Genomic DNA, 13677 nt, shown 5'->3' on the forward strand with positions numbered 1-13677 from the left:
AAAATATTCATTGCCATAATACAAGGCAAGTAGTGGCATATTTGTAATGCATCAAAAATATGCTAATATAAGCAAAACCGTGTACATGAATTGTGTCAGATTGTATAAGAAACTTCCTCTGTACTTGAAAAATATGACCAATGTTTCCATTCTTGGTAAGACGTTATATAATTTACTCGCTGAAAAGTGCTATTACAGCATTAAAGAATATTTAAATGATTCATTTAGTGAAGAGTTGGTAACAGATACTCGTGAGTACATGCCTGGTGTGGTACAAACAGTTACCTAATTACGATGTAAATTGTCATGTTTTTATACTTAATATATCCTATTATGTGGTTTGTATTTTAGAAAGATGCATGATGTATACCTCTGATACTTAACAATATTTTTTTTTTTTTTTTTTTGTCAACTCTAATGTTTACATGAGAATTTCTCATGCTTTGTAAGCTAATGAAGCAGGCAAATAAATGAAATGAAATTCAAGTAATAAAAAGACTTCTGAAGCAGTGGGAAGCACTTTGGTCATTTTTTATTGAATGCTCATTCGAAGGAGATGAAAAGGCGGACTTTATTGTACTTCAAATGAACTCTCCTGAAACAAAACTCTTTCTGTTGTTTTTGAAATTTATATTGCCCAAGTTTACTAATGCTAACAAGCTCTTTCAAAGCGAAAAAGTTGTTGCGACTGCTCTTCATACTAAACTGTCCGATTTATATTTATCGATACCTTCGATGTATATGGATTCCATTAAATTGAAGTGACTCGATCTTCAACAAATTGATCCTATGGCTGAAAGATTTTTTCAACCCTTAATGAACGTTTATGTTGGGGTGGAAGTGCACAATCAATTAGGGACCGTGCTCAAAAGTCATGAAAATATTAATGATTTCAAGCGTAGGTTCAGGGATTTCTACATTACAGCCTGCTTAGAAATTAAAAAGAGATTCGATTTTGGGGGCGGAATTCTGTCAAAATTATCATGGCTAACTCCCGGTATCGCGCTGAAAATATGTCAGTCACGATCATTATCTATTACGCCTCTTCTTATATCTAAACTTCCTCGTCTAATTGATGCTAACGATCTTGATCTGCAGCAAAAACTAGATGATCAATGGCGAAAGCTGCCGTATTCTAATCTTTCCCCAGACATGTTTTTTTCTGATGTGGATAATTTTTGGCTAACCATTCGAAATAGTGAGGATTTGCTTGGAGAGCGTGAATTTGAAGAATTAGGAAAATTTGCTCTTGACGTACTTGTGTTTCCCCATTCCAGTGCGTCATGTTAACGAATGTTTTCGAAAATAAATTTGATGAAGACGAAAACAAGAAACAAACTAATCACGACGACAATAAACGGTCTTCTTGTGGCATCGGAGTGCGTAAAACAAACTGGTTGTAATAAATTCCAACCAACAGAGCGAATGCTTGCCTCAATGACAACATCTTCATTGTATGCCCCTTCGACTACATCTACAATTCAGGAGGAGAAAGTGGAAGATATTGAATTTGAAGTCGAGTTTTGAAAATCTGAACTGTTGTGTAAATATTTGTGTATGTGAACGTGTGTGTATATATACTATATATGTAAACCTATGTTATGTGTTGTATAGACTATAGACTAAGCAAGTTTCTTATCTGGTTTTCAACATATATATCAAGGACTCCAATGAAGGTTCTTATTTTTAGGTAAGTAAAATATTTTGTTTAGGTACATTAAATGAATTTATTTTACAAAATAAGTTTTGAATAATAATAATAATAATAATAATAATAATAATAATAATAATAATAATAATAATAATAATAATAATAATAATAATAATAATAATAATTATTATTATTATTATTATTATTATTATTATTATTATTATTATTATTATTATTATTATTATTATTATTATTATTATTATTATTTGAAAATATTAAGCCTAGCATAATTTTCTAGCAAATAGCATAATTCTGAGCAACAACTAGCATTATATTCCGTGAATTAGTTGGCAACGCTGTTTCGGTTTCAGCTGTGTTTCTGTGCAGATGTTTATGTCTTTTTGAGTGCTTAAGACTAAATACTTCTTGGGGTTGCTGCAAGATAGTGTTGTTGATCCCATCAAGGCTTACAACGATGTTGCGAAGTGAATTAGAACAGTGGAGTGTAGGAAACAATGATGCCAACCTGTGGGAAAAATCCAATATCATGGGAGTTTTGACCTTATTTTCTTGGAAAGGGATAAAAAGCAGCATATATGGGATTTTTCGAGAAGATCGAAATTTACAGCTTATTCATTTAGATATTGTGAAAAAGTGACTAACACAGAGGAATTTAATTTTTAATAATGTAGCATACTTTTAATTATTATAACGTGGGAAATTCATACTTGAAATGGGATTTTTTGCCTCTCGACATGGGATTTCATAATGTTTCAGGTTGGCATCAGTGATAGGAAAGGAAAATAAAAGTGAATGCCACAAAAACAGCTATACACGGGTGGTCAAATTGCATTGTATTATCAGTGCATCCGAGAAAGAATTGTTATCTCAAAGGAGTGGCATCAGTTCTGATTTGTTAACTAGTGTTTGTGAACATCATAAAACATATTACTTGAAGAAGTATGAACATTATCAGACAAGTTGTTTTGATCCATTTGATTGCCACAATAAACCAATCACTAAGGCTTTGCGAAAAGTAAGTGTTGATTTTGCTAATGAAATTAATAAAAATATTGACTCAGTAAAGTCTATTCCTGGACAAAAAATATGCGATAATTGCAGAAACAAACTTGGGATTTCCTTTGAATGCAAAGACGTGGGCGGATTTAATGATGTATCTGTTTTAGAAGAATCTGTCGCAAAAAACGAAACTGTAGAGCATCTTAATGTTTCACTTACAGTATTAGGGGAGTCACCTCTAAAATTCCATGCCATTACGTCACACAGCAAGCCTGCATACACTAAAAGAAAGCTTGACTCAGCAAGTTCTGTTCTGAAAAGTAAAATAAGCAAAGTTGTGGGAAAAGAGCTTGTCTCTAAACAAGATTTTTGTAAAATTTCAAAAGATGTGAAACAAAAGGCTCATGATATGGATAAACTTCTTGATTTAATAAAGGCCAAACTCCAAGGTAAAGTCACTAGAAGAGAAAAAGTACAACTGTTAATTTTAGTACCCTCATCTTGGAGCAGGAAACAGATTGTCGATGAATTTAATGTGAGTGAATATGCCGTCCGGCGAGGAAGGAAAGTTCTGAAGAATAAAGGAATTTTAGCTATTCCTGAACTGAGAAAGGGAAAACAGTGAGTGAAGATACAATTCAAATAGTAAAGAATTTCTACGTTGATTATGAATATTCCAGAATTCTACCTGGAAAAACAGTGAGTATTTAAAAAAAATGTACACATGGAGAAGCGATTATTACTTGGGAATTTAAAAGAATTAAACTCTTCATTTAAAGATCAACATCCCAACATTAAAATTGGATTTTCTAAATTTTGCACACTACGTCCTAAGTGGTGTGTATTAGCAGGTTCTGCTGGGACACATTCCGTGTGCGTGTGTACAACACATCAAAACGTTATTCTCCTACTGCATGCATATCATATAGAAGAGACATATCAAGACTTGATCCGTCATCTGGTTTGTTCTGTGTACAGTCGGGATTGCATGCTGAGGCATTGTTCCAAGTGTCCCTCCAGTGAAAATTTGAGGCAGCTTCTGATTGCAAAATTCGAGGATTTTGATCCTGGGGAGGAAGTAACATATTAACAGTGGGTATCAACGGACAGAACAGAATTGGTGAAAAGTACGTCTTCCTGGATCTGCAGACCTGACTGTTTCTAGTTTGGGTGTGATATCAGATAACTTGGAACACGATGTCGCATTTGTTTATGAGACTCAGAAACAAATAACTTCTTTTCTGAATGAACAATTTCCATATGTCAAAAATGTAAATTACTTTAGTGATGGATGCGCTGCGCAGTACAAGAATTGTAAAAACTTCATGAACTTGTGTTACCATTATGAGGATTTCTCCTTAAGTGCATCGTGGTCATTTTTTGCTATAAGCCATGGTAAATCCCCATATAATGGTATTGGTCGGACAGTTAAACGTCTACTTACTAAGGAAAGCCTTCAAAGATGTTCTATTTTTTTTAAATACGCCAGAAAAAGTTTTTATCTTCTGTAGATCTCGTATTGAACATATAAATTTCAGCTTGCTGAAAAAAGAAACTCTCATAGATACACGCAAAAAACTACAAAATCGTTTTTCTTGTGCAAAAATAAATTCTTGGAACACGATCATATCAGTTCTCTCCTCTAAGCCAAACCTCGATTGGGACAAAGCGAATCAGTGCTGATCCAGATTTTAGTTCCATTTTTCATTTTCCTGAAGAGAAGACATCTTCTCGAATGAACATCGCGGCCATCATCACTAAATCGTATCTTGCATGTGTTTACGATAACCATTGGTTTTTTGGGTTAGCATTAGGTAAAGATGAAGAGGAAAATGATGTTGAAGTCAAGTTTATGCACCCTTTTGGACCGGCTCCATCCTTTTACGGCCTTCTGCAGGAAAAGACGATGTGTGCCATGTTCCGATATCCAATATTATTTGTTCTGTGTGCGTCTCCTTTACTAAAGGTACTGGAAGAGTATATTATTTCTCAGATAAGGAGGTTCAGTTTGTGGAGTAACAATACAGGCTGCGTTTTGCTTAAACGAAGTAGCAAGTTCCTTCAGTCTCAAATAGTGAAATCCAATCACTGTGATTGGCATATGCTGAGGTAAGAAATTGATTGCATGCACAAGGAGTTTTGCATATTTCTTTGGTTACAAATTTTCAATTTAATGTAGTGGAAAAGTTCAATCATTATTTTTATTTCGTTTTGAAGACTAAAATGTAAGCGTCGTAAATGTTGATAAAAAGAAGTACGAAATTGAGTTTTGTTCTGTACTTTGTTTGGTCCTGCTGTTCCTATTTGTAAATTACGTTTATGAAAGTACGTCTTCCCAATCGAAAAATAATTCGGTACTGCCCCCCCCCCCTTCCTCTCGGACTGTCATATAGCCTTCATTTCTACGTTATTTGAAAGATAGATTTGGACTGTAGATTTGGAAAATTAATTCAATTTTAACATTAAATTCACTTTGATTATGTTAATAGTTCGGCGCACAGATTTTTTTCTATAAAATTTCGAAAGTGAATGTTTCTAGCCTGCTTATCCCGCTTCTCTGAACCCCAACACATTTCAACACAAACAGTACACATACTTAGTAATTACTTGGGACCTGTGTGAGTGAATCGAGCAATGATGTGCCAATACCTTGCTTGGTGTTAACTTTACAACGCCCGCTCCAGCAGGTATACTCACTCAGAAACGAGAAATTACACACTAATAATTTTATGGAAATGGATCAATACTTACTTAACCTTAAGCTAACCCGTTCCTAATTTCTACCCTACTTATTTATATCGTACTCTACTCTACTCTATGCTTTTTAAAAGGGCCCTACTTATCGATGCGCAGCTGGAGCGTGTCTTGTAAAGTTTACTCCTTGCGTGCATCAATGGAAATAAAACTTTACAAATGACACGAAAAGCTGGCGCGTTGGCCTTGAAGGGTTAAACGAGAATTACTAACCGAAGCATTCAAAAAACCACTAATTTTATTCTACAGTCTCTTAGAACATACCTTAAGGTTCAATTTTAAAAAAAGAGCGGCAAGGTAATTGGTCCGCCTCACAGCGATAATGCGCATTATGTAAAATTAGAAATTTACACAAATAATAACTATTTTGAAGTGCAAGGGTGCATTTTTTACCCTTAATGTACAACAATCTTGATTTTTTTTTTTTAAAATTAACTCTACAGACATATATAAACTTCGGGTAGAAATTTCCAAGTGATACATACATTGCTTAGATACTGATATATGAACTTTTGTATTAAGCTCTACGAAATATTAGATGGCCTCGAGAACGACCGGGATGCCTGAAATTCTGAAACTTTGGTCTCGTATTTCTCACAAACTATTAGGATTTCGGAAGAATAATTTTACAGGTCTTCATACAATAGTAGTGTTAACAAGTAAGCCTACACGAAGTTCCATTAAAATCTGAATCGGTGGGTGACATTTCGTATTTTTTCTGAGTGATTTGACGTGGAATGAGCCGAATGCTATCTTCTTGTAAGGGGCAGCATTGCGCTATAAGTTTATTCTGTACTACTTTAATATTTTTTCTTTCTACCTTTGCTGAGAGTGCCAGGTTACTCACGGGCACAGAGTACATCGATTCACTTCTAGGAAATCATCTTTCACTTTTATGGTGCAAGACCGAATACTCTTGAAAACCTAGTTTCAAGTTAATAGTATGGAATTAACTTCTCGCGACACAACATAGATAACTGCTTATTACTTATTGCTTTTTAATTTGACATGTAACATGCCATCTTAGAAAAGATCCTTAGAACGTACTTAAGTTTTTTGCAAAAAGTAACCCATAAGAAAAGGGAATGTGAGCTCTCCTGATTATTGCTGAAAAGAAAACCAAATAACCATTTATCTTAAGATAAATGATAGTAAAATTTGAATACATTCTGACATCATAGCTGTGATTCTACTTTTCGACTCTATAGGATTTTCCTTTTTTTGTTTTTAACAGACCTCTGCCTTAGCCGATTGATTTGGACTTACTTAGAGCAGATGCAACTTGCCTCTTTCCTTTTTTTCTTTCTTCTTTACTTCGTTATTTCATTTCTTTTCTCTCTTTTTATTTGGCTATCATAACCTCAGCAGATTGAGGTGAGGCACAATACTATAAGCATGGTACTTTATGTTAAAACCATACCGTTTTTCTATTTTTTCTGTATTTATTTTAATAATATATAATAATATCTGTAAGAAAAATAAGAAATTAATTCATAGAATAGTAGGAATAGTTCAATTATTCTTTTCTTTTTCGTTTTTGTCATTTATTACAATAAATTTCTTATTCTTTTGCTGGATTTCTCATGGTGTTTCGTTCATCACCCTTGAAAAGTAAATAAGAATAAAATTGAAACAGAAAACAAAGGACACAGTTCAACTACAGGAACTTTACGCTTGTCCTTAATCTTTATTATTCTTCTGTATCTCATTGATTCTTCCATTTCTCTTCATTCTTTGTTGTTACACTAGACACAATTACACACAGGTAATAAGATTCATACAATAAACACTGAACACATCAAACAAGCAAAACTTGAAGTTCCAAAATTTTTGGTGTTTTCCAGAAATTTATCTAGTCTATAACAAAATCCATTATTTGATGTTTGGAAAAACTGTGATTGTTTAGTGCCTCCGATTCATGTCTTATCTTCTTTCTCATCTTTGCCACGTGTTTCTTATATGTTTCACTAAATGTTTGAAGCCCGTCAATTTTGTACAATCTTACAGTGTCCCATATATCACTCATAAAATTATTTCTAATGCTTATTATCTCCTCGCTAGTCACATACTGTATACAATTTCAAATAACGTTTTCTGGTGTTTGTAGTGGTCCACAGTTACATACCTGATACTCTTCTATATTTAGTCATATTAGGTATTTCTTGAAAGGACCATGGGCCTATAATATTTCCGTGGTCCTCGTATTTAATTCCCTTGTCTCCCTTTTTATTTTAATTATTGGGATGTATTCCTTTCGTTGTGTTCTAACATTCTTCCTACCACTTTCTTTCTAAAGCTGCTTCTAGTTTTTTTTTTTTTTTTTCCTTTGTCGGGATATCTCTAGAATTTTTGTAATGTAATTTTCGTCGTTTCTCTATTTGTATCCAATTCTGTAATTTCCTGTCTTAGCATCTAGCAATGTGTTAACTCTTCTCTTCCCAGTATTTGCAGGGTCACTATTGACAGAACTTTCATCCAAAATATTCAAAGAGCAAGCATTCAACATTCTACATTTAGTTGTGAAACTATGGTTTCTATGCTCGCTCCGCAATATAGCATATCACTGAAATAAGAACTCGATTTTAAATATTGCTAGTCGAGACAGTCCTAGCGCAGGACGGAAAACTGAAGGTCAGAAAGTTCCCGTAGATGACTGAATTTTTCATAATTTCAATATGCTCATATATATATATATATATATATATATATATATATATATATATATATATATATCAAAATAAAATCAGGTTAAAAAATAGTATTTATTCATATTACTATATATTTAGTTCAAAAAATAAAAACACAAGTGATTCGACGAAAGCCTATTAAGCATTTACATGTCGATATATATATATATATATATATATATATATATATATATATATATATATAAGAGACAACTGTCTTTCAATAGCTCAGCAGAAAACCTTTTACCTAATGTGTTTCTTTTGTATCTAAACAAACCTGGATATCTCATATATCGTAGGCGACAATATGAAAACCATTTCTTGAGGACCGACATATTCTTCTCTGAAATCTGGCCATCCATCCATCCACTATCCATTTTTCTTTCTTGTTATAAATGTAATCTTATTTTTGACTTGAGGAGAAAAGGAATATAGAAGATCGTTTTGTGGTTTATGGTGACGAGTTCGATCGCTAGATAGTAGCACTCGTGAACAAGTCCGAGAAGTCATTGCAGATAGTTTGAAAGAGTTGTTGTTGACTTTAGAGAAGATGACTATTGTTGTGTGGGTAGTCATATGATTCCGAAAATTACGGTCTTTTTAGGAAGTTTACATTTGTGCCCTCTCCGGCATTGGTTATAGTCATAGCTAAGTGAAGTAAATAATGTGTTCCCGAACTCCCTCAGCGCTAAGCGATTAGCATACGCGCCTTTGGTATGGGAGACCCGAGTTCAATTCTGGCGGGAGCTCATGTGGTTCGGATCTCATACGTTAAACTGTAGGTCCATGTCTCATATAGCTTCGCTGCTAAAGGGCACGCTAAACTCAAAATTAAATCAAATCAAACAAAAGGTTTCCGTGTGTTTAAGAAAGAGATGAACGCTGTGTTGAATCGCAACGAAATGGGCACCCCTGCTGTTTATTGGTTGCATTGGAAGTTAGCTTCCTTTTAAGCACCGAGACTATATGAGACGTGAACATATACATCTTAGTATAAGATCTAGGGATGTACCAATACCACTTTTTCACCGATACCGATACTGAGGAGGCCGATACTGTCGATATCGATACTTTTGGACACATTTCTTATATATTATCAGAAATTTTCAGCATACTGAAATGATCAACATTCTAATAGGGTATATTAGATATATGGTCAAAATTTGACATACAAAGACAAAAAGCGGAATTTCATATTACTTCCACACAAAAAAAAATATATTTCCTCTAAATTTAATCCAGCTTACATAAAATGAACTAAAAAAACAGCAAATACTTATATAGTTTAAACTTAATTCTAAGAGTCAGTGAATGATATTTAGAGTGATAATGTACTTTAATAGTTGCATTGTATTTACTAGTCTCTATTATATGCATGCAGTGGCAGCGATTGAATGTTAAAAGTGGAGCGGGTGTGCAAGATATGATCTGAATATTTGTATATTAATGTTAGATTTCCGAATTGTTTCTAACAGTTTGTTTGACAAAAGGTTGTATAATTACTAGGACACTGTATAAAATACCGTATATTGTATTTCATATTTTATTAAGTAAATTGACAAGAGCAACGCAAGTAAGTCCTAGCCCTTTGTACTCTTAAACAACGAAAATCTAGGAATTGATTTGATTCCTTGCTCATGAACATCTTAAAATTCTGTCTGGAAAATTGTGTGATTTGGCCAGTGGGCAGTTAGTCAGTGGCAACCGGTCACTATTTGGTACCGGTACCAAAATGTTCACCATCCTCTTAGGTATTGATGAACACCAATATCGTCTCTCTATGACTTACCGTTCTCAAGATATTGGACCGAAAATTTCCGATTTCGGGAGATTTAAGAAGCCAAATCTCGGGAACCGTAAGTCATATATAAGTGATATTGGTGTTGATCAATACCTAAGAGGATGGTGAATATTTTGTCAACAAATAGTAACCGGTGGCCACTGGTTATATCATTTTCAAAAAAAAAAATATATATATATATATACGGTGACAGCTCAATATAGCTAATTCAACAGATCTCCTAATACGCAGGTTTCAAATATGTAAATGTATTATCTATTGAATTTAATCAAATACATTTAATATACAATTTCATATAAGTTTCAAAAAAAATAATTCTTTTAAAGTTCGTTCTGGCAATGCCCTTCGAGCATTCTCAACTGTTTCTTTCTTCTTTTCTGTTGAAAGGAAAAAAAACACAACAAAAAGGGCTTTGCTGCTTCTGCGAAAAGAGCATTGTTGTTTCTGCTAGTAAAAAATAGAAACATTTTTTTCCTTTCATCACTAACTTGTAATTGCGGAATATAAATACTGTAGGCAAAACAATGAAAAATGTAGAAGTTGATTCTTATACTCTCTTTTTAATCAATATTTCTTACTATTAGAAAGAAGAAATGATAGTCTATTTTAGGAACTCGATTTCTGTGCAATTAAAGAATAACTTGTGAAATACTTTATTGTCCTCCAAAAGGATAATTTTTGGGTCATTTTCCGTCGCAATTAAAACGCAATTCATGTAGCTTTCTCAACTCCACGGGAAGACAAATAACTAATAGGGTCTACGTACTCATGCCACGGCAAATATTAGGCCTATATGACACTAGTTTTTTCTATGGACCAGTAATAGCCTACGTACAAAAACTTCACATTTCCATATGAAACTATATACATTAAGGGGTCACTTCCAAAAAGTGTTGGGCAACTGCCCCCTCCTGCCCTCGTAATCGCTGCCCCTACGTATATATAATGCAAACGGATACAACCGTTACAAATGTTTATTGTTTAAAAAATTATGCGTGGTGAACCAGGTGTTGCCGTGTATACCTTAAAAAAATAAGAGGGTTACACTGAGAAAAAAAATCTTATTTTGCGTACATAAAAACGTATGTTACATGTATAAATCCTGTAGTTTTTGGACTTGTACAGCAAACGTATAACTGAAAACGTATGTTTATAATACCTTCCGTATAAGTGTTCCATTTGTATGTATTTTCCATATGAAAGAATATAGGCGGTCAGAATCTCACATACAAATTGACGTAATCACATACAACTGACGAATGTAACATACGTATATGTATGTAATATACGGAAGACTGTTTGATGTCAGACTTCCTGCAACGGCTTGAAGTAACATCTACGGACAGTGCGTATGTAGCATATGGATAACGTATGCTCCGTACTGATTTCTGTAGTAAGCAAGAGGCTTCCGTATTTTTGAACAATATACCGTTGTCCAGATAATGGATTTTTCTCATGTAGTTAAGCCAGAGCGCAAAATTTCCGGTCGCTAGGTTGCCATTGGGGACTAGAAATTTTGAGCTGGTGACCAGGTTCAGTAGGAATGATTTCTGCCTACACTCATAGGGCTGCGCAGTTTATGTTTCGCACAAAAATAATTGTCACTGAGTGGGAGAAAACATGGAGTGTGCAATCTTCACAACGGACATGGAAAGCAAAGTCTTCACAACGTTGCAATTCGTCCCTCCTTTCCCACTCTCAATCGAAAACTTCATTACGAGATTCCCAAATTTGCTTCCAATTGTCACATTTTGTGCAGTTTTACCTGTCAGTACTATTTCGTGTGAGAAAGGCTTCAGCAATCTCAACAGAATTAAGACTGCCTGCAGGAATCCACTTAAGACTGACACACTGGATAATTTACTCACAATTTCCATCAGTGGCCCTTCATTTAAGAACGTTGATCCGAAAACTGCAATCGACAACTGGTACTTCTGTGCAGAGAGAGAGAGCGTTACACAAACGTGAAGTTTTAAGGTAAGATATTTTTTAACATGTATATGAGTTGTCCACTTCAAATTGATTATCCTGAATTTAATTGTCTGTTTTTAAAATTTTACACCCTGATGTAATATCTTTCTTTGTCAAAGCAAAGGCTGTGTGTGTGTTTGTGGGGGGGGGGGGACTCTCATAATTTGTATGTGAGAGATATTGGCGACCATCACTTTTGGATTAGCGAGTTGAAGTGTTGCGCCCTGATTTAAGCGAAGTCGAAAACGATAAAACTATTTATTAACTTGAGAACTAATTGTTTTTAAGCAGTAAATAGGAGAAAATAATGACAAAGTGAGCGTTTCGTGGGTTTCTTCCATAGCATTTTGTTCTGAATCGTAACCTCTGTCTGGTTTGAGATTCAAATGACGGGTCTGCTATCCTGGCCATGGGCGCCCGAAGGGGAAGGCCAGAGTTGGGCCCAGCCCTCCTTGGCTCACGAAAATGTATACGTAATATAGCAAACCACGTATATTAAATACCAGACGTACTGAAATAACCATGGAATGGGACCTTCCTAGAAAATTTTCTTCGGGCGCCCATGATTTTGACTGAGGACCTTTGGCTTTTCTTCACCAATATTTTGTCATGGAGGAACTAAAAATATCAGTTGAGTACGAGTAGTGTAAATCAAAGTCGTACACACATAAAGAAATCGATTGTATAATTGATAATAATTTAGGTCAATTTTGAAAGAAATCGATGAAATATAAATGTCACTGTTAATACTAAACAAATTGAAAGGAGTTCGGAAAATGTATTGGTAAATATCGGTGTCCATTTGCCGATACCGATACTCCCAAAGTAGCCGATATTATCGATATCGATACCGATATATCGGTACATCCCTAATAAAATCCGAACCATATGAGCTCATGTCGAAAATTGATGCCCGGTCTCCTACTGTTGCTGCCCCCCTCCAATATGGATTGTCTTAGATATTTGAAATCCGGACGTATTTCAGTGTGGTGCAAAAAGTACGTTTCTTGGTGCGACGTGAGATCGTACCGTCTCAAGAGCAGCACAACGTTTCGCAGCGACCTAAATCGCATAATTGCTCAATATTTACATCTGGTAAAGAAGCACAGGGCTCAAGTTCATATGTTCCATCCCTCCTATATCATAGAGAGGAAAACACATTGGAAATCAGTACAAACGCCATCTTGCAGGGGACAGGAGGAACTTTGTAGTGACTCCGGACCAGTCGTGGACGTATCTGTCGGAATGTAGTATAAAGAGGGAAATCTTCTATCGTCCTCGTAATTCCAGAACTCATTCTGAATAGGTACATAAATGTGCTGAATACTTACCACACATCCTTATGTTTGCTGGTATTTATTGCTATAATGGCAAACTTCCGCTACTCAGAATGGGCAATGCAGCTTCTTACCAGACTTATCATTTTGGAGCCACTGTACTGTTATAATATTCCATTCCTACATCATAACGATACATCTCACGTCACCAGGAGAAGTCGCCCAGTTATCTTGTACAGACAACGTTGATGTGCATGGAGTAGATGGCATATGAAATGGAAATTCATTCAGTCCTTTTATACACATTACTGTGGAATTCCCTGATGCAGTCCCATGGATTTATATGGGTTCCCGTTGTTGAGACGAGCGTTACACCGTCGACTGCCGGACACATTGACGGTCTTTGGAAAATGTATCAAAACGAATAGAATAGACTTGATCAAACTGTGCCATTTCTCAGTATGCTTCATTAGAAACTGAGATGCAGAGTAGTTAGCAGATAGAGTTTGTATATCA

General features: G+C 34.9%; 1 protein-coding gene across 9 annotated transcripts in view; it reads left to right on the plus strand.

The window, feature by feature from the left end:
* Positions 1 to 13677, plus strand: part of LOC145678491 (hydroxylysine kinase) — a 124909-nt gene that overhangs the window by 60208 nt on the left and 51024 nt on the right. The window contains exon 1 of one of the 9 annotated variants that reach the window (XM_081748684.1): positions 1278 to 1690. The exons of 4 other annotated variants lie outside the window; for them this stretch is intronic. In XM_081748684.1, coding sequence (XP_081604810.1) covers positions 1602 to 1690 — 89 coding nt within the window. In that variant the 5' untranslated portion in view covers positions 1278 to 1601. Of the gene's footprint in view, positions 1 to 1277; positions 1691 to 10460; positions 11891 to 13677 lie in introns of those variants that run through there. 4 more of the 9 variants (XM_081748686.1, XR_014130401.1, XM_081748685.1 and 1 more) reach the window with 4 other exon arrangements.

Source organism: Thermobia domestica, chromosome 2 (genome assembly GCF_964235325.1).
Source record: "Thermobia domestica chromosome 2, izTheDome1.hap1.1, whole genome shotgun sequence".
NCBI lineage: Eukaryota > Metazoa > Arthropoda > Insecta > Zygentoma > Lepismatidae > Thermobia > Thermobia domestica.